Below are 27,574 nucleotides of genomic sequence, written 5' to 3' on the forward strand. Positions count from 1 at the left end.
ACAACCACCTACGTCCTGGTCTCTGACACATACCTCCCCATTACATTACTCTGCCACCTATTCCTCCACATTCGCTGTGAAATATTCTGTAATCAGCTGCATATTCTCGTTTGCCACTCTGTCAATGAGCTCCAGAAGTTGGCTGGGGGACTCCAGTTTCATCAGCCTTGGCTGCTGTAGTTAGTGCCTGAGCTTGAATAATAGGCAGATTTACTGGAACTCCTTTGAGGCAGATTGAAATGAGGCTGTCACTGACTGGACTGTATCCTAGTATTTATGCAGATACATCCTTGTCCAAAAGAAATGCTGTTTCTCTCTCAGCTATCCCTTCTGTCCTTGTATACGCAGCTAAGTCTTCTCTGCTGGAGCTTATAAACTGACGTCAAAACTGCCACTGAAAGTGTATGCAGGAGGGGAAAGTGTAGTTGTTCTGCTTGGACCTTTAGATATGCTAGCTGGTCATTCATGATCTAAAAAATTCTTCACAGGCCTACATTCTTAGGAGAAAAACCGTGTCCTTTAGAAAGTCTACTTCCTAATTTTTGGTTTGCCATATTAGTCTCTCTAAGACCCCAACTTCAGAGTGAATGGTTCATTTGTATCAACTTAAAGGCTCCTGGAAGAATTTTATGATCCATTTCTTACTTGAAGAAGAGTTAATGATTATTCCTTTCACATATACATGTACATTTTTTTTATTTTAGAAGCTGATTTCCAACACAAGCTTATGCACACACTAATTTGCTCTTTGTACAGTCTGATTTCAATAACACATGCATTGCATTTATACCTGGATTGGCTGAAACAATTGTATTTCCATCTGGATGAGCTGAAAGCAACTGGATTTTTTTTCATTTCTGGATTAGCAACACACCTGTTGTCCACAATGGAGGACTAGGTACTGGATTTATTAATTTCAGAACAAAACAAACCACCTTCTTGCTGCCATGTTCATTGTTTCTTTCAAATCTAACAAAAGCATTCCCGGTGTTTTTTCAGTATTGAAGGTAAGGACATTTCTTTCAGTGGGAATGCACTGCAGAACATTTGCGCTGGGATCTTAACCCCCTTAGAGCTTCTCTTCTTCAGATTCATCTGCTGGAAATGCCCTCTTGAATCTTTGTTTTCCCTTTCAGATTTAAAAGGAAATGTAATATAAGTTGTCTATTGGTGTCTTGAAAATTCATTTACCGTATTGTCTGCCTGGTAACTTGGATTCCTCAAGACATCCACTAGCCTAATATATTTGAAGGAGGAGGGTGTTTTTGCATGCCTGGGTCCTCCATTGCCTATTGCTGTTTTTGTGGGTCTTTCTCATCTTTCAGGGGTTGGAACTGCCACTGCGAGATTTCCTGATCATATGATCAATTTATGGTCTCAGATTTTGCAAACACAACAGTCAAATGACTGCTGTTGTAACATGTTGCAAAAATACATATTCTTGTCCAATTATAATCTCTTGCAGTAATGCCAGGTTCTGCCTGCAGTAAGCTTTGGCAGGGTTGAGGGACTGCTTTCAAGGCAAGTGTAAAACTGTCTGTAACCTGTATAGCCACTTTGAAAGGGTTGTTCAAATCAGTACCAAGGCATTTCAAATACACAATGAAACGAAAATTGGGTTTGGTCTGGCTAACAGTTGCGAAACTATCACTGAACTACATTTGGAGAGATTCCAAGCAAACAGTTCAGTTTAGGCTCTGGGGAAGGGATACGCTGTTGGGTTTCGCGTGAGTTTGATTCTGTTAGAATCAAAAAAGGACTTGTATATTGGGGAAGACATTTGTATGTAGAGGGCCAAGTTCTCTGTGGGTGTGGGCTGGTACAGCTCCACTGACTTTAAACAACCTGCTTTCTCAAATTGGCAAAAAACGGAGTGGGGCTGGTTCAGAATTTGGATGCTTATTCATGAGGCAGAATGATGCTCCATTGGTATCACATTGGCCAACCTCAGAACTTCGACCCAAATGAGACTCAAGTATAAAGTGGCAGACAAAGAACTAATGGCTTCTGGGAAGATCCTTTTTTAGTCTTATTGTTATTTTACCTCTCCTGAGAACAGCACCACTATGTTTCCCACTAATATTGCCTACAATGTTGAGAGTTTTCTTCTGCTGCTTCCAGACTGTCCAGCAGCTCCGCTCTGTGCTCTGCTTGTGCTACAGAAACCAACTGGGGTCTGAAAGGTAGACCCCGGAGGGGGGAAGGAGTCTAGAGAGAGAAAGGAAAAGAAGAGTAAGATAGGTAAAAGAAAGGTGGCAAAGAGAAGTAGACCAAGGGATGGAGAAAACTGCAGCATGGAAGCAGCACAAGAGAGAAAGTAGATGAGAAAGGAAAAACAGAAGAGAGAGGTAGGAAATCTGTCCTGCCAGAAATAGAGCCCCTAGTCAGTGTCGAGGAGCTGGTGTCTTCAGAAGAACAAGGTTAAGCAGTGGGAAGAGGAGGGGAAAAGAATCAACTGACTAGACCAAAATATGGAAAGGACAGAGAGAAGGGACAGTGCACACATTACATTTTCTCTAGATTGGATTTATTTTCAAAGACAGATCTCCCTCGCCATGCCACTTTAGCTTCTTTTTTTGGCACCTTTTCTTTTCTACCTCTTCTTCACCCCACCCACCCTCTCTGCATGTCGTCTTTCTTTCCATCTTTCTTTCTTCTGTCTTTCTGACTCAGCTGCAATGCCCACTTCTGTCTATAGTTTCCTGCTGGGTGTGCTCTGTTGCAACCCACCGGGAGGCTAGGCAGCTTCCAGCATCCCCCACCCCACTCCCAGCCTCCTTTTGTCTGGAGCTCCAAAATTACCACTTCTGAAATTGCCACTTTTCACCCCACTGATCTGCATTGATAGCAAGGAAATGCAGAAAAGGGAACATTGGTTAAACATTTTCCTTTTCAAGTTTGCCCTAATATGGAAGTCCTTATTGAATCCAAGCATCTGGTGCTCAGTGTTAATGGGTATAAAAGAGGTGCATGAAACAATGTACTGATTAGAAATACAGGAAAATGGCTATACAGGTGACTTGGGTGTAGAATTGTGGGGAAGTGAAGCAACTTGTGTTCATTGATTCTCCTGTTGTGTTGCCTCAGGTAGAGGAACGTTCTCGACTCAACCGGCAAAGCTCCCCAGCAATGCCTCACAAAGTGGCTAACAGAATATCTGATCCAAACCTGCCTCCTCGTTCAGAGTCCTTTAGCATTAGTGGCGTGCAGCCAACTCGGACACCACCCATGCTCAGACCAGTGGATCCACAGGTATGGTACTTTGGTCCTAGGTCCCTGCCAGTTTAATTACACCAGGAGGCTGGTGGTTCTGGTAAGAGAATCACAACATTTGTGGATTAAAAGGAAACAATTTCTTAACACATGGGTTTCTCAGCTCTAGATTTGTTTGTGAATAAGAGCAGCATCTGCATTTACACTACATGGAATAAAAATAAAAGGATTACAGCTCTCATGCTGCCAAGTATAGTATGATCATTAGTTGAAGACAAGGTTTCTTCTCCCCTCCATAGTATAACTTAGCACTGTTAGGTACGTTATGATGTTTTTTTCCTTCCTTTGAAGCATCAGGTATTGGCTGCTGTTGGAGACAAGTTAAAGGACCTAGGTGAACCATTGGTCTGCTCCAGTATGACAGTTCCTTTGTTTCTGATGGGACCCTTTTTATCCAAAGTGAAACTGCAGAGCCTGGTACAGTAGGCCTAGTATGGCTCAGTGTTTAGGGTTATCGGAAAAAGATTTTGCATCTTTTCCTTCAGTGTTTTTTTAAACATTTAGTTAACATCAGTTGCAGTCATACATCTGGAAAAACCCAACCACGAGTTCCAAATATACACTTTCACAAGACATTGTAAGGGTGTAGCGATCGGGCCCAGTTCTGTCCCAGAAAAGCAGGCACAACTCCTGTGGAGTGAGGGCTCCAGGGGTGTGTCTGCTGCCAGCCCTCGATATAAAATCTTTGCCCCAAGTTTGTATGTGGTTTCTACAGGAAAATCCACAAATTAACTGAACTCCATCCGCATTCCGGTATCTGCCTCTGCTAAAGTCTTTCGTACCACCTGGTGAGTCAGCAGTGCAACGTGAACTTTAACTTGCTATGTGAGGAAGGCCCTGCAGCATACTTTTATTTTTTCAGCTGGAGTCCAGAATTAAACAAACAATAAACATCCCATCTCACCTCAGTCTTTTCACTGACAGAAATTAAATATACTTCGCTTGCCTCCTTTAAAAGTTTCCAAACCTTATGCTTTTTTAAAAAAGTGACTGGCATTAATTGTCTGTGACTGGCATTCATTTTTTCATTATTAATATGTTACTGAAAGACTTTATCATTTCACGCACAAAACCCCATATAAATGTGTGTGTAAATTTGTTATTTACACTGGTAATAGAGGATTCCATTTTATGCTTTTTCAGAGGAGCCCTTGGCTAAATCCCTCCAGGTCCTGTAAGTGTGAAGGGGTTTAGCAAGGCCACTTGCAGATTTTATAAGGTTTTTGGGAAGCAGCTGTGACCTGATGTAACCTAGGCATTCTCGGATGGATGAGGTGCAAGTGCCATCCTAACTGTTGCACTCCTAAGACTTGCAAGAGAGAGAGTCCTTAGGTCTATTGGACAGGATGCTATCTAGCCAGACTGTGGAGATTCACACCATTATTGCTTTTTTGTTGTTTTTTAAAGCCATCAGTGCTTCAGACTTTCTGGAGACTGAAGCTGTTTCTTTGCATTTATTTTTTCCATAATTTTTTCTTCCTTTCTTTCTTTTTTTTAATTAAAAACTCTAGGAAATTTCATACCAAAATCATTAGGGTAATGTTAAAGTTGTATGGCTAAGAACTTAAAAAAACAGGAATGCCAAGTTAAGGTTTCTCATGCAACCTTAATTATGCTTCCTTGTGTATTTGAGGTTATAGAAAAAAATACATGATATATTTATATTGTATTATTTGAGAAATAATATGTGATCATGTATATGAAGACTATCATCATGCATATGCAAAAGTAGTCAGAGTAAAGTTACTTGTGCAACCCTAACTTTGGCATTTCATGACTTTAGAATGCTGAACTGTGCAAACTTAATGTTCTTTTAAGAACGTTTTCGTATGGAGTTTGTGTAAGAAGCCAGAAAGACCTGAAACCAAAACGCAGTGCAGATTTCAAACCTAGGTGTTTTTTTTTTAAATACATTAGAACTATTGAGATTTTTTCAATTTTTTTTTAAAACATTTTATGCTGATGGTTTTGTTTTGGCTTGGTGCTTAGATTCCACATCTGGTCAGTGTGAAATCCCAAGGAACCTCCTTGTCTGGCTCTCAGTCACTGCACGAACAACCCGCAAAGGGAATGGCTGGGTTTCAGGAGGCTCTGACGGTGACCTCTCACCGCACTGAGATGCCAAGGCAGAACTCGGACCCCACCTCAGAAAACCCTCCTCTCCCCCCTCGTGTTGAAAAGTTTGACCGAAGTTCTTGGTTACGACAGGAGGAGGACGTTCCACCAAAGGTAACATTTGTATTGCTCCTAACATCGAAAGCTTGAAAGAGGCAATCTCAGAGCTCATCCCCTCAGCACTGCTCAGCGCTGCAATGCAGGGGACAGACTTTTGGGGCTTCTTTCTGAACCGGTGGAGTTCACATCCTGTTAAATTCAGGGACTGGTCCTGTGCAGTGCTGAGCATCTCCTGCATAATTGTAAGCACGAGGGTGCTTAGGACTTCAGAGATGTTCAGCAGTTTGCAGGTTTGGCCCTCAGCTGGTATGCAGGTTTTTTTCCTATTACCACTATATGTGTGTAAGTCTTGTGATACACTGCAAAGAAAATTCTCAAGCCCAGGCTGAATCCAGAACAAATCTACATCTATTTTCCCTTGGGGGGGGGGAATGCTTTCTGCTTAAATTGAATAATTTAGGAACATAAAATTTGTCATACTCAGACCTTTGGTCCTTCTAGTTCAGTGTCCTGCCTCCAGTTGTAATCAATACCTGATGGAAGATTTGTAAGGGCTCCAGCAGCTTTATACCTTCAATGACATTACGGCAGCATCTGGCAGTACCTCTTTAATTAAGGCTCTCTGTTACAGTATTTCAGTTGCATTGTTCATAAGCTTCTTTGCAAGGGATTGGGGGGAGGGGGGGGAGGGAATGAATTATAACTTTACTGTTAAAAATTTTCCTGAAATGGAATCAGCTCTAAGCTCAGGAGCATATATACAAAGAGAAAGGTATTGCAAATTGATTAGAGACATTGAAGTAAACAGTATTTTTCCATGATTTAAATGCAGTTTTGCTGTGTTCCAGCAAATAATCAACTTGCATTTTAAAATAAAGTATCTGCTATTTATGTATGGGAGCCATGATGTATTGTGTCCGCACATAATACTGTTTACACTTTTGGCAACCATCTTATTGAGAGGATCCATTAGTGCTTATCTGAGGGGAGAGTAAGCTGGCAGTAATTTTTAATATGATAATCCTTTGGTGAAAACACATCTCTTGATGCTAACGCTCTGACCAGTTACCGTGCAGTGTCTTGCCTTTCCTTACTAATGTGATTCGGAAGATGTCAGCTGCCCAACTCTGGCAACATCGGCTACCCTCCAGTGTTTTTGGAATCCAATCAGTTGAGATTCAGACCTGGCACAGGTTGCATGTTCTACTCAGAGTAATGGACAGCGGTGAGCTGCCTGATCATCCTATCGGTGTTCTTCAATACTATTATGATTGGGAAGAGCTGCCGATTCTTCTGGAGGACTTGGCAGAGATGGATAGGAGTTGTTTTGAATTGTCTTCATTCATTGTCTACCAAAAGGTTACGAAGAGTAATTGCTGTCCTCCCAGGGTTCTCACTTGCAGAGTCTCTTAGGGCCAGTCTTGTCGCCCCTCTGTTCAAACAGTATGTAAGGATATTGTTGGAGCTTGTGAGATGGGTATCAATAGCATATTGCAGACACTGTGGCCCATTTCTTTTTGCTGATCCAGGGCGAGCTGTTTCCTTGCTTACCTAGTATTTGCTGGAGACATTACAGGGACATGGATAAAAGCTAGCAGACTTTTGGTTGTCATACCTGATTGGACCATAGGCCTTTGTGGTCCAGTGCCTTGTGCCTGAAAGTTTTCAAAACCAGATGCTCTAGAAGAAGGTGCAAGAAGCTCAGAAAAAGACAACTAGGGAATAATCTATCCATGGAGGAGGTTTCTTCTTAATCTAATCACTTATTGGTTGCTATGCCCTGAAACATGAAGACATCGCTCTCTCTTAGCCTAAAATAATTTTTTTAACTATCTAACATAATATGTGGATCTTCCCATTATCAGAGCAATGTCTAATCCTTTTTTGAATCCTACTAAGCTTTTGGCTTCTGCCTCATCTTGTGGCAGGGAGATCCACAGGTAAGCAATGACCTCAGTTCTTATTATAGGGCCGAAGTATTGCGTAACATCCTGTATGATACTGATGTGTAACAGGCACACAGAGAGCTCAAAATTACAGTGGAGTGAGTCAAGGTCAAGGTTCTAGCCTTGTGTAAAAAGGTGCTGAGTCCAGAAGCCCTTATTTACTATGGAATGTTGTTTGTTCTGGGATATCTGAGGTGATCTGTCCTAATTTGAACATCTGGTTTTCAGTGACATCTGGCTTTCAGGTAATTGTACAGCTGAAATGACTGAGGCCAAAAAGTCATGTGACTTAATCAAGGTAGTTGAATGGCTCAGCCTGGAGTCCACACAGGGATCTTCCTTCTTCCCATCATTTGTCTTTGACCACTAGGCCGCATTACCTCTGTGGTATTATTACAAGTAATTTATTTTTACCTGAACAAGTAGCTCTAAGAGCTGCTACATTGAGCTTTCTGATTAGTCCAGATTTTAGGACTGTTCTGTTTTGAATGTGTTTTTTGTTAATTTTGGTGCTCACTGCTTGATATTAACACCTGCTTTTTTTAGACTTCAGGCGACTATACAGTTGGGAATGGCCCTGCTCTACGAGGGATAAAATAAATGACTTTTCAGGTCTTTCCTGTCTCAGACATCTATGATTCTTTGTACGTGCCAAGAACTTTGTGTTTTATAACTGCTGTAAATATTTCATCTCTCTCAGTGGAAAAGTAATTACATATCCAGCTCGAAAACCTGCCGAAACCTGATCTTCCCCCAAATGCATGAAGAGAATATCCAAGTTCAATTGTACAGTCCTAATAGCTGTGACGCTTTCAATTTTCTTTCAGGTGCCTCAGCGAACAACTTCCATATCCCCAGCACTAGCGAGAAAGAACTCTCCTGGGAATGGCACTGCGTTGGGAACTAGATTAGGATCACAGCCCATCAGAGCAAGGTACGGAAGGCCATGTGGGAAAGGGAAAAAAATATTAATGAATCTGTCTGTTAGTTTTATAATTTTCTTCCTGGTGCCCTGGTTTGTGAGCCTCACAAAGGAAGCGGGGTCACTGGGTCATGAGCCAGTGCCCACTGCATTCAATGGATGGATTACCGCAATCTATATACTGCTGTTGCGGGAAACAGAGAGTCTCATTGTAACAAACACCAAACCAATGATTTTAGTAAAACTCCTAGGATGCAGTCCTTAGTCGTCTTGTCAATAAATCTAGTCAAAATTTAAAAAATAAAGCACTCTCTGCTCTCTTTTAACATGGATTTACTGATAAACTACAATCGCTTTGCATCTCCACCATAGCTTGATGAAGTTTGAGATTTGCATTAATTAGAATTGTACAGCATCACCAAAGGCTGTGAACATTTGGCCTCTGGGACTTCTAATATTATCTGTGCAAAATCCTGATGAGTTGAAATGTCTACGTTCTTGGACTTTCCAAGATTTATAGCTGGATGCAGAAGATACTCTGGACTCTCAGCTACTGCTATTGTCTTGATTGGGAATTTCGCCATAACTTTAGTGGAAGCAGGATTTGGTCCTCTCAACTCCTTCCTGCTGCACACTGAGGGTCAAATTCTGCCTAACTTAGTGATGCTGAGGGGTGAGCAGAGATGGTCATAGATACATTCTCCAGTATCCCTGCTAATCAGAGCAGGATTCCATCCGCAGTGCAAGGGACTGTGTGGTGGGGAGGACTCTGCATTGTTATTGTCTAATAAGGGTTTAATCTGTCTTAAATTCAAGTCAATGACAAAATTCCCATTATGGTAAATGGGTCCTATAGAAACAGTGTGTGTCCCTGGCTAGCATGTGCCACTGACATTAAGTAGTTGGGGACTAGACAATTCTGTTAGCCCAGGTTGGCCTATTAACCATTCCAACTCCTAGCACTCCCAGGAAAGATCCTGTCCTAACTTCCCCTGATCCTCACTATAACCTCTTCTCCCTTTCCCCTTGTGCACCAGGACAGCACATTATAGGATCTAGCCCTGAGCTTTTTAAAACAAGAGAAAATGCAACAGGTTCAGTCATAGCAGAAGCAAAAGAATGAGCTTAGACAGGTGAGATCTTGTCTTTGATTTGCAGATTGTGATAGTATGATGGGCAGAACTCCAGATCTCTTCAAATGAAATGCCAGTTTAAATCTCAGGATAAATATCTGTATTCCATATATCTTTGTATTATGGAAATGTTTCATGTTTTCTTTATCTTGTCCTCTTAGGATGAGGTATAAGGCTTCAAACTAGATGTTCCTAGGTAGGATATTCTCAGCCAAATTACCAATAGGTCATGACTTTCAGCATAAGCTTTTCTTCCCAGCCAGTCTGATTCACTCTGCAGCAGCACTGCATGCTGTATAGCAGGCTCAGTGTAAGGTGGGTGCTAGGGTAGCCAAAGAAATATGTATTGCCAAATTGTTTTAGAAAAAATTCTTTGTTATGAGCAGAAAGGCCATTTACCTCTGGGTGTCACTGGGTGGACTGGGCTTTTTAAGAAGGAAGTGCTCCATCCCTTCCGGGCCTGTTCAAGAGCCTCAGTAGGGGATTGATAGAGACAGAAGTTCCCTGTAAAGAGCCAGAGGGGAACAGGAAGCAGGAAGAAGCAGCTGTGGCAAAGAAGATCTGTAACAAGCAGGAAGCTCCTGCCAGAGACCCTGCCTGGGAGAAGGGTTGGAGCCAGGAAGCCAGAGCTGGGAAGCCAAAGCCAGAAAGCTGAGCTCCCACTAGGAAGGACAGGGAGTAGCAGCTTCATGGGGAACAGATTGAGACAGAAGACAAGCTTTGAGTGTGGTAGAAGATGCCAGAACTGAGTATGAACTTATGATGTGGTGATGGACTTCATTTTGGGACTCTGAGGACTGTGTTTGAACTGTTTCTGGTATGAAACCAGCCCCAGGCATGGGTGGTGGTGGTAGCCAGGAGAAAGACCGTGTGGAGTTCTTAAGGGACCCTGGAGAGGGAAAAGAGAGGTAGGGTGCCATAGAGCCACCTCTGACCTTCAGGGGGTGCTCAGAAGGTGGCCAACCCTGCTACAGTTTGCTTTTAGTCACCTCCATTACCCACAGCCAAAGCATCCTCAGTTTCCCAAAACAGAATCTCTCGCTATTATTTAACTAGGCCCTAAAGGAAATTTTTTTAGAAGCAAGGAATATTCCAGTACATAGTCATGACACGAAGAAGAGCCAGCACTTAGAATAACAATGATACCATTGGACTGTTTGACTAAAGTAAGGGTATCCAGTTTTTCTATCGGACTCAACGACCTGACCGCAGTTGGTATAGATCAGGTATCTAAAAGTCAAATCACCACGAGGGCTGCATGAGGACTAGTACATTGGCCTGAGGGCTGCATCACTGACAACTACCCCGCTGCCCCTGGCCCTGGCCCTGCCCTTCCCACCTTTCCCACCCCCATTCCAACCCCTTTTCCAAAGTCCCCGCCCCAACTCTGCTCCCATTCCAATCCCATCCCCAAAGTCCCAACCCCAACTCCACCCCTTCCTGGCCCTATTCCAACCCCTTCCCCAAATCCCTGCCCCTGCCCCGCCTCTTCTCTGCTTCCTCCCCTGAGCGTGCGGCTTCCTGCTCCTCCCCACTCCCTCCTGGAAAGCGCTAAGCGCCGCCAAACAGCTGTTTGGTGGCAGGAAGTGTCTCAAGGTAGGCAGAGGAGCGGGGATGTGGCGCACTGGGCGGGGAGGAGGGGCAGCGGGTGAGGGGAGCTTGGCAGCTGCAGGAAATAACTGGGAGAGAGGTGGTGGGGGCGTGGGGAGCTTGGCGGGCTGCAGCAAATATCTCCACAGGCCGCCATGTGTTTGAGACCCCTGGTATAGATAAATGTGCTGTTGCTAAAGTTTTAAAAGAAGTTTCATCAACTAACCAGATAACATCTGAGCCAAGACAACACCAGCTATACTGCATAATGTAGAATTCCACAACTGTTCAACTGCAGTTACAATAATGCCAAAAAGTATATTAAATTAACCATTCAATCCAGCAATAACATTTTTGTATCTTCTCTTCTTGTTCTTTCATTCCCCACTGCTTTTCTGGATTCCTTCCAGCTTTGTATAAACTCTAATTTTGTATTCAATATTATTTTAACTGTTATTCTATTGTAACCTATATGGTGCATTTCCATCATAGGATTTCCAACTTTCTACTCATACAAAACCAAACACCCTTGCCCTGCCCCTACCCCACCCCTTCTCTGAGGCCCTGCCCCCCACTCACTCCATTCCCCCCCGTTACTCACTCTCCCCACCCTTACTCGCTCATTTCCACACCCTCACTCACTCGCTGGCTCAGGGGTTTGGGATGTGGGAGGGGGTGAGGGCTCCAGATGGGGGTGCGAGCTCTGGGGTGCAGCCAGAAATGAGGAGTTTGGGATATGGGAGGGGTCTCTGGGCTTAAGCAGGGGGTTGGGATGAGGGAGGGGGTAAGGGCCCTGGCTGTGGGGTGCAGGCTCTGGGGTGAGACCAGGGATGAGGGGTTTGGGGTTCAGGAGGGGGCTTCAGGCTGGGGAGTGGAGCCAAGGGGTTCAGAGTACGGGAAGGGGCTCCAGGCTGGGGTAGGGGGTTGGGGTGCAGGGGGGGGTTAGGCCTCTGGCTGGGGTGAAGACTCTGGGGTGGGGTTGGGGATGAGGGGTTTGGGGCATAGGACAGCGCTTCAGGCTTGGACTGAGGAGTTTGAAGGGCAGGAGGAGGATGGGAGTTGGGACACGGTGGGAGGGTCTAGGGGTGCAGGCTCCAGACGGCGCTTACCTCAAGAAGCTCCCAGAAGCAGCAGCATGTGCCCCCTCTGGCTCCTACATGGAGGCACAGCCAGGCATCTCTGCATGCTGCCCCGTGGGCCGGTGCCGCCCCCTCAGCTCCCATTGGCCGTGGTTTCCAGCCAATGGGAGGTGCAGAACTGGCAGTTGGGGTGGGGGGTTCCGCACCTGTGCCTAGGAGCCGGAGGAGGGGACATGCCGCCACTTCCAGTAGTCGCGTGGAGCCACGGCATGCAGGGAGCCTGCCTTAGCCTCGCTGAACCACCAACCGGACTTTTAACGGCCTGGTCAGCTGTGCTGACCGGAGCCATCAGGATCCCTTTTCAACCGGGCATTCCAGTCAAAAACCAGACACCTGGCAACCCTATGCACAGAAAGCTACTGTCATTCTGCACAAGCATGTTAATATTGCTGTTATCTTCTTAATAACTTCCTATGCAAAATCAAGGTACACTGGACAGTAATTCTACATAATATACATCCAAGACAAAGTCCAAATGAAACTGATCCTGCCAAGAAATCATTTATGGCAATGGGACTTTGCACAATAAATGCAATTTGTGCTGTTTTGACCCCTCGCTAAATTATTCAGGATCACGTATATCTCATGTGTTATGATGCTTATGCTGTGCATTTGATTCCAGATTACATATTATATAATGCAGAAGTATTGCACATGTTGTTGTCAGTACTCAGTCCTACTTGAACTGCATGTAACAAGCTTCCACTCATTTACAGAAAGACTTTGAATAATAAAATCAGTTAGCAGAAACATTGTGTGAAAAGGTATTGTACTATGCTGCATGAACATATTTTCTGTTGCCATTTAAGTGCCAAGGATTAATTCCATAAAGATACGTGAAACCCTGAGAAATGTTGGTTGCATCTGTAAATCAAAACCACTTTTTTTTTCTAATTTAAAACTCTGCATGTGTTTGAAAGAAACAGTGAGATAGAAAAAGAGAAATGATAAAGCTGGCAACTTATGTGTCAGGTTTCAGCCTCTTGCCATTTGAAATGGCTGAGATATGAGACCATGAAGATCTGGGAATGTTGATGCCCAGCAAATATACTTTGCAGTCACGTTGCAGATTTTAGCAAGGGAACAAATATTACAGAAAAATAGCTAATCTGCAAGCCCCTACTTTTCAAAACAGAATATTTTTAAACATTTAAAATTAAGTAACTTTTAAATTGCAGTTTTTGATTTTGTTCGGTTTTTGGAGTTAAGGTCAGTTGGTATACATTTTGCATAGCCCCATTGACTTCAGTGGCTGAATGGTGATGATATCAGGGTTAGCTCTGCCATACCTGGATTTTCTAGGGCAAAAAATTTCTAAAGCCAGTAAAATGTTTGTTGGGGCTGTGAGGACGTGACCAATTCCAGTTTGCCTAGCATAGCAAAAGCTTCTGTCTGGCCCTGGCTACTGTGTCAGCTAGTTGTCTTTTAGTTTCTGGAAACTACTAGTTAATGATACCAGGAAGCATTTGCAAAAGCACCTAAACTGCTTTTCAAATGTGCCTAAAGTCAGTTGGATCTTGTCTTCACTAGGAAAAAAGGTGTATTCTCAACTCAAGTTAGCTAACACAAGGTAACTAACTTGAGGTGAAATCCTAGTGAAGACAAAACAGTTGTCAGTTTTCATTCATGATCGCAGGTTGAGTTAAAGGTTGTGGGGGAGCAGAGCATTTGCCTTGATCTGCTCATTAAAAGTACAAACTGCCTTGTCTTCACTTGGATTTTACCTCGTGTTAGTTACCACATGTTAGCTAATTCGAATTAAGACCACACCCTTTGTCCTAATGCAGATGCATCCTTAGTGGTTTACCAGACTAAGTCTCAGGGCTTGTCTTCACTACTGGGGTAAGTCAAGCTAAGTTACGCTACCAGGTTTCAGAGTAGCAGCTGTGTTAGTCTGTATCTGCAAAAAGAAAAGGAGTACTTGTGGCACCTTAGGGACTAACAAATTTATTTGAACATAAGCTTTCATGAGCTACGGCTCACTTAGCTGGAGTCGACGTAGCTTAGGTCGACTTACTGCAGTGTCTTCACTGCGCTGCATTGACAGGAGACGCTCTCCAGTCAATTTACCTTAATCTTCTCGGGGAACCGGAGTGCTGGAGTCAACCGGAGAGCGCTCTGCCATCGATTTAGTGGATCTTCACTAGACCCGCTATATCGACACCTGCTGCATCGATGGCCGCAGCGTTGATCTCCTGGGTAGTGAAGACAAGCCCTCACTGTCTTGCAATGGAATGTAAGCTCCTGAGTCACGTAGGCCCTTTTGAAAAGTCACTTGGATGAAAATTTTACCCAGAATGCTTAGGCTCTGAAATGCACAGAATTATACAGTACTAAACTTTCCACAGTCGTTTTGTCATCTTGTATTGCATGTCGCCATGGTAGATCTGACCCTCTCATGTCAACTTTGAAAGGACCTGCTGCTTCAATAACACTAACCTGTTATATTGCTTCCAACTGAATGAAGACTTTCTCCCAACTCTCCAGAACAGTTACACCTTCTAACTGCAGTTTTCCTTCATTCTGGTGTGCAACAGTAACCCTGACCTGAGGAGAACTGAGCCCGTCATTGAGAGTCCCCTACAGAGGACCAGTAGTGGCAGCTCCTCCAGTTCCAGCACCCCGAGCTCGCAGCCTAGTTCCCAGGGAGGCTCCCAGCCTGGTTCCCAAGCTGGCTCCAGTGAACGTAATAGAGTCAGAGGTGAGATGACTTCTTTTTTAAGCTTTAGGCCCTGATCCTGTAACCTTTCTCCACTCTTTTGGCAAGTCACTTTACCTCCCCTGGATCTGATCTGATCTCATGTGTGTGAAAAGCTGATTTAAATAGATCCACTGAAGCCATGGAGTTGCACCTGATTTTAGACAACTGTTTTTTTCCGAGATTAGGCTCCTCTCCTACACCTCGGTTTCTTCCCTTCTAACATGGAAATGATACTTACTCACCTTTTCACAGTGCTTTCAGATTGTCTGCTGAAGTGGCTATGTTTGTACAGAACTTTATTTATTGTCCAAAACCCTCATAGACCTGACTTAGCATTTTACAAGTAAAGTGACTACAAGTTTTGGTCCAATATTCTGTATGTATGTAGTTGTAAGATCATCCTATAGAAAGAAATAGGGATTTTGTTGTAGTGAAATATAATGAATTCCTCATTCATTTTTTTTTTCTTCTCTAATCCAAATTCAGCTTTTTTTTGGTGTTTTACTTCATTTGTGTGCAGTGAGCATTCCAGGGCATAGAGAAGTGAATTAGCTCCAAAGCCATTTCTTCTAAAAGTCTTTCAGAACAGAACCATGTTTACACTGGGTTTACATTCCTGGCTGATTTGTTTCCTGTCATCTTATAGTTGTTGAAAATCTTCTTTTTTCCCCATCTAATCGCAGTAGGAGTTGCCAAAGCACATCCAGCCAGTTTATCTATATTTCTCTCACAGCCCTGGAGTATAAATCCACAGACTAAAGCACATTAAAACAAGTGCTGCACCCATGCTTTGAATTTTTTATGACTTGACTGTAAGTTTATGCAATATGTTTGTAGCCAAGTTGGTCCAAGGATATGAGAGAGACAAGGTGTGTGAGTTAATATGTCTTTTATTGGACCAATTTCTGTTGGTGAGAAGGACAAGCTTTTGAGCTTAGCTGAAGAAGAACTCTGTGTAAGCTCAAAACCTTGTCTCTCTCCCCAGCAGAAGTTGATCCAGTAAAAGACGTTACCTCACCCCCACCTTGACTGTAAGTTGGCATGTCTCTTGTTAAAATAATCACTCCTCTAGGTAGTCAATAAAAGTAATTTATCGTCAATTGTTCTGTTTTTGGTTTTTAGTTAATGAGAAATTCTGCGAGTAATAATGTCCTTGCTATATCAGATAACACAGTGCTTCCAATTTATCATATGCCCAGCTCCTCTGCAGAGTGAATGTTGCTTTAATAGAAAAAGGACAAGAATGTTGAGAGTGCCATATATGGGGATTAGGTTTAGTTATAAATGCTCTTGCTACACTGAGAGAGGACAATGCAATAGAGCTATATCGTGGAGAGCCCGTTTCAAGTAAACTGCATGGCAACAGGCTTTACAGAGTCACATAATACAATTACAAATTAAATAAAGTGATGGCTGAGGGAGAGAGGATTTGAGCTGTTTTCAGCCAAGCGGTAGATGAAGTAGAGAGAAACAAGAAAGGATTTTCCAAACAAGAGGCAACAGATGCTGTAGGAGTGAAAACCATGGCAAGATAGTTTGGCGTGACAATGCTAGACTACATAGAGTTGTGATCAAATCACAGCTCTGGGAGATCCTTTTCTGACTTTGCCACAGTCTCACTCTCTGGCCTTGGGCAAGTCACTCAGGGCCAGGCTGTCCATGACGCTTATGTAAGGGTACTGCAAGAGCCAGGGACCACCTCAGTCTGAGCTCAGGAGCCCAGGTACTGCTCTCTCTCTCTCTCTGTATCCCAGAAGTTGCAAGTCACCACTGAAGGAGACTGTCCATGGGCTGTCCCCATTCTTTACGGGCTCCCTACCACAGGAAGGTGCAGCTTGCTTGCTCTTTCTCTCTCTTCACCAGGGAGCTCAGGTGGGATTGTGCCTCAGCCCAATCCTTTCCCACGCTCTTGCTGCAGCTGGACATTTCTGTATCACTCCACACAGGGCTCTGCCAGTGTGGAACAACCTTACTCTCTGTAAAGTGAGAACACCGTTTGCCTACCTCTGGATTAGAGGTTGTGAGGCGTAACTCACTAAAGTGAGTGAGGCACTTTAAGATCTGAGATAGAAGGGGCTCTAGAAGTGCCACGTGCTGTTTGATGGTTTGTTTCTTAGACAAGCAGAGGGATCAGACAGGGAAGCAGAGAGACTGTGACTGGATTATGTGTTTTTAAAAACATGGAGGATCATTTTGAACTGGATCCTGAAATGAATGAGGAGCTACTAGGTTTCTCAGAGGTGCCATTGTGCACGGGTGCGCAACATCATTCTGCGTATCCTACTGGCTGGTGAAAGTCTTTGATCTCCCACTAACAACGGTGATTTGTTTTTGCCCAGGAAATGCCAAACCTGAAGGGTCACCTGTGCTCCCTCATGAGCCATCTAAGATGAAACAGGAGGACAGCAGGGATGTGACACGACCAAGCCGACCTGCTGTGAGTCTTAAATTATGCGTTGGTAGAATTTGCCATGTTTTCATTAATGGCAATCACGCAGCCTTAGGAACCCATAGAAAGAGGCAAATGCAGTCCCATCGCCAGTTCTGAGGCTCTAAATCTGCAGTATAGCAATAGTCCGTGGGATATATTAATGCACAGAGATTGCATGATTTACAATGGCCCCAGGCAAGAGAAGAACTTCAGCACAGCTTAATTTTACGCTTTGATGGATTGGGGCCAGGGTTTGTATATAGCACACTTTCACATTGTGTTATCGTAGGATGATTTTTAGAGCAACCTTGCAGAGGGGGGTGTGCTGCGTTCAAAGGCTTGCTACCCAGCCGTTGCTAGTCACCCCAGTTTAAGAAAAAACTGGGAGTAATTTCTGTGCCCTTTTATTTTATTACTTTTTTGGCAAAGGCCCATGAAAAACCCTTCCAAAGTCTCTGGTTTAATGTTATGTCTGATGTTTGTATTTTAAAACTGCAGAGTGCGTTGGGCTCAATAACCAAATGGATTTCCACTGTTCTCTCCTTTAATGTGTATTAATGTTTTGTTGATGTTGTTTTTCTTTACACTTCACAGCGTTGCGCTAACAATTCTAATTTTATTTCTAACCTGCTTGCCCTTCCTCTGGCTTTTTCCTGTCCCGATCTGTTTCCTCTGACGCTGATTAATCTTCCCTTACTCCCAGAGCTATAAGAAAGCTATAGATGAGGTTAGTGATATCTTTTCTTAGTTGGTCATGCCTTTGCAAGGTTGACTAGTTAGAGCTTAATATCAAACCATGTTTTCCTGGTGCTTACATTCAAAAAGGTGGCAATGCTAGCATGGTTCAGATTTCAGATCTGGAAGATTGTATTTAGATACAGTGAGCTAATCTAAGGGGGGGAAATTGATCTGTTAATACATTTTGCTCAGTATATTTGGCTTCACAAAATTCATTTGCAGACCAACTGCACAGAGGCCAAACCAAGAACTACTGTACTATGAACCTTCATGAGCAGAGCAAATCACTTTATCAGTGTTCTGTGGATTTTATAGGGAATAAACTGAGACTGGAACTTTCTTACCCTGACAAAGGCTGTCTCAATGGATTGCAGCAAAGTCCAGATTCTGCTCTGTTACACCCGATCTGACCCCTTTGGTTTCAATGGGAAGCACAAATTTAACTAAGAGCAGAATTATCTGCTTTTCAAATGAAGCCATGTCCTAATAACAATCATTCTTGTTGACAGCATGTGTCAGGGCTGATGCTCTGAGATTGCATTGCTCTGGCTATTGCACGATAACTTTAGGGAGCTGGTTAATCACAGGTGAAATATTAGTTTATAATACTTCGAGCCAGATTCTCAGCTGGTACAAATTAGCATTGTAGTTAGCAGAGCTGTGCTGATTGACACCAGCTAAGAATACCTATACCTTTTAAGGCCTTGTGTATACTTGGGGTTTGCACTGATGAATGGCAGAACCCTAAATGCAGACAAGGAAAGCAATGACTTACACTACTTGAGCTTGCCCTGCTTCGGGAAAGCACAACTGGTCCAAATCACTGTTTTTCTTGCCTATGTGTGGGCTTTACACAAGTGAAGCCTGTACCAATTGCAGCTATACCATTGGCTGGAATTGGGTCTAATCCCAAATATAGACAAAGTCCCAAATTAGCACTTAAGGGGAGAAAACAGGGCCAAATTACAATGTCTTTGCTCAAGTTGAGTAGTACCTTACTCTGCTGGTACTCCCCATTGAGTTCTATGGGACTGTAAACAGAGCAAAGCTGCTACTCAAATGTCTCCGCATTTCACCCCTTTTAATAGCAGTTCAGAGAACCTCATTTTAGAACATAAGAATGGCCATACTGGTTGAGACCAATGGTCCATCTAACTCAGTATCCCGTCTTTTCCCATGAGGAGATATTTTTGTTTTACAAATATCAAGGTTAAAAAAAAAATCAATGTTTATAATGTGAATTTGGTGGTGACGTGTTAAAACACACTTGCTGAATGGAAAACCATTTGTGTTTTATTGATAGTGTAAACTCACCTGGGTTCATTTTAGGACCAAAAAAACTGGTACTTCCACTTCTTTGGAAAACGGTTAGTAGGCATGGAGCTCAGATATTTCAGAAGTGACGGTGGAATATGGAGTCCTTTGCCCCCAAGCAATGATTTGATTGGCTTTGTCTGATTCTGAGTGAAGAAGACTTCACTAAACATTGCCACAATTTGTTGGCAGCCTGAATGGTAAGAGCAAGGATTCAATGGATGTGGATTCTGCGATACTCTCTTGCAGTCCCTAGAGGAGCTCCATGCAGAATAAGAAAAGGAGTACTTGTGGCACCTTAGAGACTAACCAATTTATTTGAGCATAAGCTTTCGTGAGCTACAGCTCACTTCATCGGATGCATACTGTGGAAACTGCAGAAGACATTATATACACAGAGACCATGAAACAATACCTCCTCCCACCCCACTCTCCTGCTGGTAATAGCTTATCTAAAGTGATCACTCTCCTTACAATGAGTATGATAATCAAGTTGGGCCATTTCCAGCACAAATCCAGGTTTTCTCACCCTCCATCCCCCCTCCACCCCACAAACTCACTCTCCTGCTGGTAATAGCCCATCCAAGGTGACCACTCTCTTTACAATGTGTATGATAATCAAGGTGGGCCATTTCCAGCACAAATCCAGGTTTTCTCACCCCCCGCCCTTTTTTCCAAAAACCACACACACAAATGCACTCTCCTGCTGGTAATAGCTTATCCAAAGTGACCACTCTCCTTACAATGTGTATGAAAATCAAGGTGGGCCATTTCCAGCACAAATCCGGGTTTTCTCACATACCCCCCCAAAACACACACACACAAACTCACTCTCCTGCTGGTAATAGCTTATCCAAAGTGACCACTCTCCCTACAATGTGCATGATAATCACGGTGGGCCATTTCCAGCTCAAATCCAGGTTGTCTCACCCCCCACCCCCATACACACACAAACTCACTCTCCTGCTGGTAATAGTTCATCCAAAGTGACCACTCTCCCTACAATGTGCATGATAATCAAAGTGGGCCATTTCCAGCACAAATCCAGGTTTTCTCACCACCACCACCCCCCGCCAAACTCCTGGCAGCAGGAGAGTGAGGTGGGGGGGGGGGGCTGAGAAAACCTGGATTTGTGCTGGAAATGGCCCACCTTGATTATCATGCACATTGTAGGGAGAGTGGTCACTTTGGATGAACTATTACTAGCAGGAGAGTGAGTTTGTGTGTGTATGGGGGTGGGGGGTGAGACAACCTGGATTTGAGCTGGAAATCACTTTAGATAAGCTATTACCAGCAGGACAGTGGGGTGGGAATAGGTATTGTTTCATATTCTCTGTGTATATATAAAGCCTGCTGCAGTTTCCACGATATGCATCTGAGGAAGTGAGCTGTAGCTCACGAAAGCTTATGCTCTAATAAATTGGTTAGTCTCTAAGGTGCCACAAGTCCTCCTTTTCTTTTTGCGAATACAGACTAACACGGCTGTTACTCTGAAACCTGTAAAGAGAGTGTTCACTTTGGATGGGCTATTACCAGCAGGAGAGTGAGTTTGTGGTGGGGGCGGGGGAGGCGGAGGGTGAGAAAATCTGGATTTGTGCTGGAAATGGCCCAACTTGATTATCATACTCATTGTAAGGAGAGTGATCACTTTAGATAAGCTATTACCAGCAGGAGAGTGGGGTAGGAGGAGGTATTGTTTCATGGTCTCTGTGTATATAATGTCTTCTGCAGTTTCCACGGTATGCATCCGATGAAGTGAGCTGTAGCTCATGAAAGCTTATGCTCAAATAAATTGGTTCGTCTCTAAGGTGCCACAAGTCCTCCTTTTCTTTTTGCGAATACAGACTAACATGGCTGTTACTCTGAAACATGCAGAATAAGGTTAGAGTACATAAGTGGGCAGTATAGGTTGAAGCTTGCACAGTCATTGTCCCTGCTGTGGCTAATGAAATCTCATCTGCTAGGGCAGTCATGGTAGCACCTTTTTTGACATACAGATGTCACTTAATGCACTTGTATTTATGATGCCACAAAATATTTCTAGCTAATACATCAGAGTAGGAGTGAATTTATACTAAATAGAAATGCTAATAAAGGGCCAAACCCTGCCATGTGCTGAGCAGTTCTCTTGTGAGCGCCTAAGTGCACTCAACTCTCCTTCACTTTGGTGGGAGTTGAAGGCTCTCAGCACCCTGCAGGATTAGGCCCAAAGTTATGCAATGTTGTCAGGCAAATGCAGCAAACCTTCAGAGCTGGTTTGCGAGGTGGCTGCTTCTTGCCAGGTTCTGCACGTGGATTTCACTAATATAGCTGATGAGATCTGGGTTCACCTGAGCTGTGTCTGTCTTCACATTTAATGACAGATTTTATGTTGGCTTCCAAACCTATCCACCACTTTACCAGTAACCACAGTGCAATTGCATTCAGATAACTGGGTTGAATCTAGAAGGCTCAAACCTAGTGTTGCTACAATGAGTGTTGATTGGCAGTGCCAGTCTTACTGCCCATCCATATTTTTAAACACAGAAATTAAGTTATATGAATTTTACAGTTCTTACCATATGTAAATATTATTCAAACAGATTTGTACATCTAACAATGCTGAAGTCTTAAATATATACACGGAAAAGACTGTATTGTCAGTAGTACATTTCTGATCTAGTATTTATGAAATGTCTTACAAATATTTGAACATGCACTAACTTCTGTTGTTAACTGCACTGATAACTTGCATTTCTACGTACAGTGGTAAGTGACCCCTTTCTAAAATGATTTACTATAAAAAGTAGAAGAAATAAGAGAAAATAGCTAGCTAGTTCTCTTGGACTTGAACATGAGCAATGCATTTTGTTTAATGAGAGAGCTTGCTAATGAAAACACTTAAATCAATATCCAGATAGGGGCAACATTATTGTAAAACTCAAGTTAAATGAGCTTTGTGATTCTGGAAACTGAACTGACCTGTTTCCAGAAAATATTAAATCTAAAGAAGTCTTTGCAATTAAGAGTAATTTAACTGATTGATAGTGCTATCTCATATGTTATGTCATCTTCAGTAATAACATTTCAAACATATATTTGGTGCTAAAGAGCACTTCCTTTCTAGCTGTTGGATTGAGGGGGTTTTGGTCTAAGATTGAGGCGATGAATCAGTAAAACCCTACAAAGTGATTATCTAGAGAAAATGATAGCATCAGAGAATTAACCACCCCACGGCAGAGCTTACACTGGAAAATATTGATTATCTCATGGTATTGTCTGATGCTGTGAGTATTATTGCCACTATAATTTTAAAATTATATATTAAAAACTAATTAAGCTGGTATTAAACAATACTTGTTAACTATCTGTTGATGATGACTATAGCAGACTGATAATATATTTATGTTAATCAACTCTGTGTCTGGCTGAAGGATTGTAACACTCCCAGACTTTTCTGACATTGAGAGATGTTACATGCTTGTTTTCTAAGTACCAGATTCTGTCACTATTACTTTGAGGTTGTACCTTACTCTGGGAGCAACCTGATTAATTTAAATGGAACTACTTGTAGAATAAATTACTTTTCAGTGTCTTTAAGAATGGTTGGGTGGCCCTAAGAAACCAGAGTTCCATGCTCAGATTTAAATCTCTTGGTTGCTACAGTTTGTGAGCAGAGATAATGCGGATGCAGTTTAATATGCACAGTTATCTTGGCTTGGAAATTGCAGGTGTGAAAATGGAGACCAGTTTTTCACAATCTGGTCCCTTGATACTTGGAAATAATTGGTGCTAGTCCTAAAATGTAGGGAGAAAAGAGGTGCTGTTTTGCAGTTTTCTTTTATACTGCTTAAGAAATTTGGGGGGAAATCTGACCAGTTTGATGAAAAGTGATTACTTAATGAATAGGTTTTTGACTATAGACTGAAAACATCTTTAGATAGTTCAAATCTTCATTTAATCTTATTTCATCAGTTTAGGAAAACCAACCAAACAAGCCATAGAAGCTGCTTGATTGATTAGTCATCATGATTATGGATTTGACTATATTGCAGTCACCAAGTTATTGGCATTGGAAATAAACTCTTAAATACCATATTCTCTCTTTAGTCATAATAAAGATCCTTTCTTAAAGGGACGAGCAACATTCTGTCTTTGTGAGAAATGTAGCATATCTGAGGCAGTGTTGCCTAATGGATAGAACACTAGACTGGAATTCAGGAGACCTTGGTTCTATTCCCAACTCTGCCACTAGCCTGCTGGGTAACCTTGGGCAAGTCACTTTCCCACTCTGTGCCTCAGTTTCCCTATCTTTAAAATGGGGATAATGACTCACCTCCTTTGTAAAGTGCTTGGAGATCTATAAATGAAAAAGCACTATAGAAAAGCAAGGTATTATTTCCTATAAAACAGAACCTGAATTTTAATTTTATTTTTATTTTACTTTACTGACATTTATGGGACCTGGTCAAAGCCCACTGAACTCAGTGAGTCTTTCCAATGACTTTAATGGGCTTAGAATATGGCCCTCTATTTTCAGTCATGAACCCCTAACCATGCTCTTTAATATGGAATACGTTCTTATCTGTTTCTCAAAGCATGGATGAAATGATTTATGTCAATATTACACTGATGTAAAAAATGAGCCTCAAGTTTCTTCTGTGGCCATGTTGCTCATGCTTAGAGTGATGGCTGGGCACAGAAAAGTGTGAGAGAGGAAAAAGTCCTTCCCAGAAGTGGATGTCTTTCTGCCACAGAAATCAGAAGTGTATCTACAGGGACTGCCAAAATCTAAACTTGGTTACACTGACCTCAAATGAATTTGGTATGGTTGCATGGGAGTAAATCAAACGGGTTATAGCTGCTAGTCAATAGGGTGTAACTGGGAGCAGCATGTAGGCATGTCTCCATACTAAATCATTGCATTGAGATAAAGACTACTGACCTAAAACCATGATATTAATAAAAATCCCCTCGGAAGTGTGAAACAGTCATGCTGTTTCTTTTTTTCCCCTTCAGATGATTGACAGTTTCTGATGGTTTCTCACTGCAACAGACACCAATTAGGTCTGACTTTAGGGCAAATTTAAATGTCAATAAAGCATTTTATTTGATCTGTGTGGAATTAGGGATGAAAGATTACTTATTTCACTTAACGCTGTGAGGGCTTCATTTTGAGTTTCTAATCCGAATGATGCCCGAAGCATTTATTACATCCTTAAGCCAGGAATAACAAACAACTAAAGTAAAATTTGCTCTGCAAAATATTACAGCTTCTCTTTTAAAAATAAACTGGGTTCTCAGGCTCAATTGTATATGTTTTTCATATTTTTTTTTCTCTTCTGCCAAGGGGTAAATTTTAAGACCTCCCTGTACAATTTTAATTAATATTGTTATCCTAGTCACTCTGCTGGAACAGTATACTGGAGATTTGTGGAATACAGTAGAGAGAGAATATGGCCATAAGAAAATTGTGGAATTTAGTATTTTTCAATGAGTTTCTTTCTCCCTAATCCTTTATCTCTGACCGAATGCACTGATGGCTACATCGGTCACTAATATAGGGAGAAATGGTAAGACTGACAATTGCAATGCGTTGTTCGTCATGTGCATGCTTTGTCTAACCCATTCTAATTAGAGCTCTCATGCTTTTCTTTTTGCCCTACTGCTTCCCCCTGCATTGCTATAAAAGCATGTAAGATAATAAAAAGTCTATTTTCTACATTGTGCCTGCAATGTCCCTTGTACTTAAGTAACTGTCTATTTTATATAACTGTCAGGTCTAAGGTTTCATCAAAGTCATGGTAAACTGAAAAATGACTTTTTTTAAAAAAACTTCTACTTCTTTTTCATTTTTGCCTTAATTTTCAGGCTAGGAGGTACAGTATTGCACCTTTTCACTTTAAGCTGTTTCTGCTGAGGGCTTTTTTTTTTTTTAAATTGTTGTGGCTGACTCAGAGCCATGACTCAAAAACTTCATCAAACTTGGTGCTGCAGTGAGCTGAGCAGTTTGATTCTGATGCTGTCTCACTGCTTCCCGGCAACTTCCTGCCAGCTCAGACTGATAATTGAAACAGATCTTGCCTTGGGGATTGCACCATTCTGTCGGAAATGCGGCCATTGCTTTCTTTCCAGTGGCATTTATAACAGAGCAAATACCATTATGGTGTGTCTTTGAAAGGCTTAGAAGAAGACAGGTTTGGAGAATTTCTCCTGCAGCGCTCTACCTTTGAAATAACATTGTTTTCCAGTTTACTATGATGGTGACTGAACTTCACCTTTAAAACAAATATAATTTTGACGTGTATATATATATATGTGTTTATACACACACACACACACACACACACACAAAGATATTAAAAAATAGGTTGGCTATTGATTTTCAACAAGCATAAAGTCAGTTTCATTTTGTTTAATAAATGCTACACGCTACAAACATTGTGTTATGTTTGTTTGATGTTTGTAATAATTCTGTTTTGCTATATCTTGTTGCTTGTGCTTGTAGCATTGGCTTTCGAAGAGATGTGTGCGACACTTTTCTTGCTTTAAATACAATTCACGTTGGCTTTTCATTTTTTTTGCCTCCCCTTAGGACCTGACTGCATTAGCCAAAGAGTTGAGGGAACTGCGTATCGAAGAGACCAATCGCCCTCTGAAAAAGGTGACTGACTACTCTTCCTCCAGCGAGGAATCGGAAAGCAGTGAAGAGGAAGAGGAGGATGGTGAAAGTGAAACGCACGATGGGACAGTGCCTGTCAGTGACATCCCAAGACTTATGTAAGGGACCAATTATTTGAGGGCGAGGCTGTGAAATTGCAAAATGTTTTTCTCCTCAAGAAATTATAATTTTACCTTGATGCACAACTGTTCCCAAACTGGTCCATGGGCCACTGACAGTCCACTTGCCTGCTGGTAGTCTTTGGTAGAAAGAGAGTTGGTAGTCTTTGGAGAGTTAGCAGGTCACATGGGCTAGTTCCTCCTTACTGCCATGTGCTTCACTGTCTAGGCTCTTCACCGAGAATTTTAAGTTGAAAATGCATCAGTACTTCATTGATTTTACTTTCCATGCAATTGCAGTCATTATAGTTGCCACAGTGCAGTCATGAATGGAAAGAGAGAGGACCATAGGACACTCTCTGCTAAGATGTGGTCTGCATTGTGGAAGAGTTTGAGAACCATGTAATATTGCACTGACCTTCCTATTCCTATTGCTTCTGGTGTGGTGGTGTCAATATTCCATCTTTCTGAATTCAGTGACTGGTCCTAGGAGCTCAGTCACAACTTGGGATGATTCATTGACTCTGAAAATCAGTCATTTCATAAGGCCAATTGGAAAGTTATTTACTGGGAGAAATCAAATTCTCAGCATTGCCCTAAAATTAATGGGCCTGATCTTACTCCCATTGAACTCAGCAGCAAAACTCCCACTGAGTTCAGTGAGAGCCAGATCAGGCCTACTGTAGTTGCTATAGTAACGGTACATGCTTTTCATCTTCCAAAACCACAACAGACAATGCTTGAGGGCCCAATCCTCAAATATGTTGAGTGCCCCCTGTGAGGCGTGGCACTCCCTCAATTCTCATTTGATCTTTATCAGCTATTCTGTGGCCCTGATCATAGTATCTGAGCCCCTCACAATGATTTATGAATTTATCTGCACAACACCCCTCTGAGATAGCAAAGTATTATGAATCCTTTTTAACAAATGGGGATTTGAGGCACAAAAAGAGGAAGGGCCAGATCCTCAGCTAGCGTAAATTGACTTCAGTGGAGCTATGCTGATTTCAATTACCTGAGGATCTGGCCTTCAGTGATGAGTGCAAGGTCAAGCAAGAATCCTGTGGTAGAGGCAGGATTAGAACACAGCTCTCCTAGGACCCAGTTCACTGGCTTAACCATAGACCATCACTGGCATGGGAAGAATAAAATAAACAGGGGGGAGTTACAGACTTAAAATCCATGTACTACAGCATTAAGGTTGTGACTTCTCTGCAAGTCACTCATTGTACTTGGGTATTGCAGTTGTTATGAGATTAGCGCAGGATGTCACCAGTAGTCCCAAAAAGTATGTCTTTGCTGCAGAGTTAACGCAGGTGATCGGGATCCCCAGGTTAGTCTAACCCAGGTATGAGTAGCCACACTGCAAAGCCACATTTGAGTTACTGTGTCCTCACTCATGCTGTGTGTGTGTTACTAGGACTTCTGGGGGTGTGTATCATGGTTTTTGTGC

At 42.4% G+C, this 27,574-nt stretch overlaps 1 protein-coding gene across 14 annotated transcripts in view; it reads left to right on the forward strand.

Annotated features, from left to right (window-relative positions):
* The window catches only part of TNIK (TRAF2 and NCK interacting kinase), a 321,027-nt gene that overhangs the window by 263,064 nt on the left and 30,389 nt on the right, over nt 1-27,574 (forward strand). For 10 of the 14 annotated variants that reach the window (XM_073359382.1, XM_073359394.1, XM_073359393.1 and 7 more), the window contains 7 exons: nt 3,088-3,252; nt 5,263-5,502; nt 8,222-8,328; nt 14,716-14,879; nt 17,219-17,316; nt 18,014-18,037; nt 25,937-26,121. In XM_073359382.1, the coding sequence (XP_073215483.1) occupies nt 3,088-3,252; nt 5,263-5,502; nt 8,222-8,328; nt 14,716-14,879; nt 17,219-17,316; nt 18,014-18,037; nt 25,937-26,121 (983 nt within the window). The remainder of the gene's footprint in view (nt 1-3,087; nt 3,253-5,262; nt 5,503-8,221; nt 8,329-14,715; nt 14,880-17,218; nt 17,317-18,013; nt 18,038-25,936; nt 26,122-27,574) is intronic. The other 4 variants (XM_073359386.1, XM_073359388.1, XM_073359391.1 and 1 more) reach the window with 2 other exon arrangements.

The sequence above is a fragment of the Lepidochelys kempii genome, chromosome 9 (assembly GCF_965140265.1).
Source record: "Lepidochelys kempii isolate rLepKem1 chromosome 9, rLepKem1.hap2, whole genome shotgun sequence".
In the NCBI taxonomy this organism is placed as follows: Eukaryota; Metazoa; Chordata; order Testudines; family Cheloniidae; genus Lepidochelys; species Lepidochelys kempii.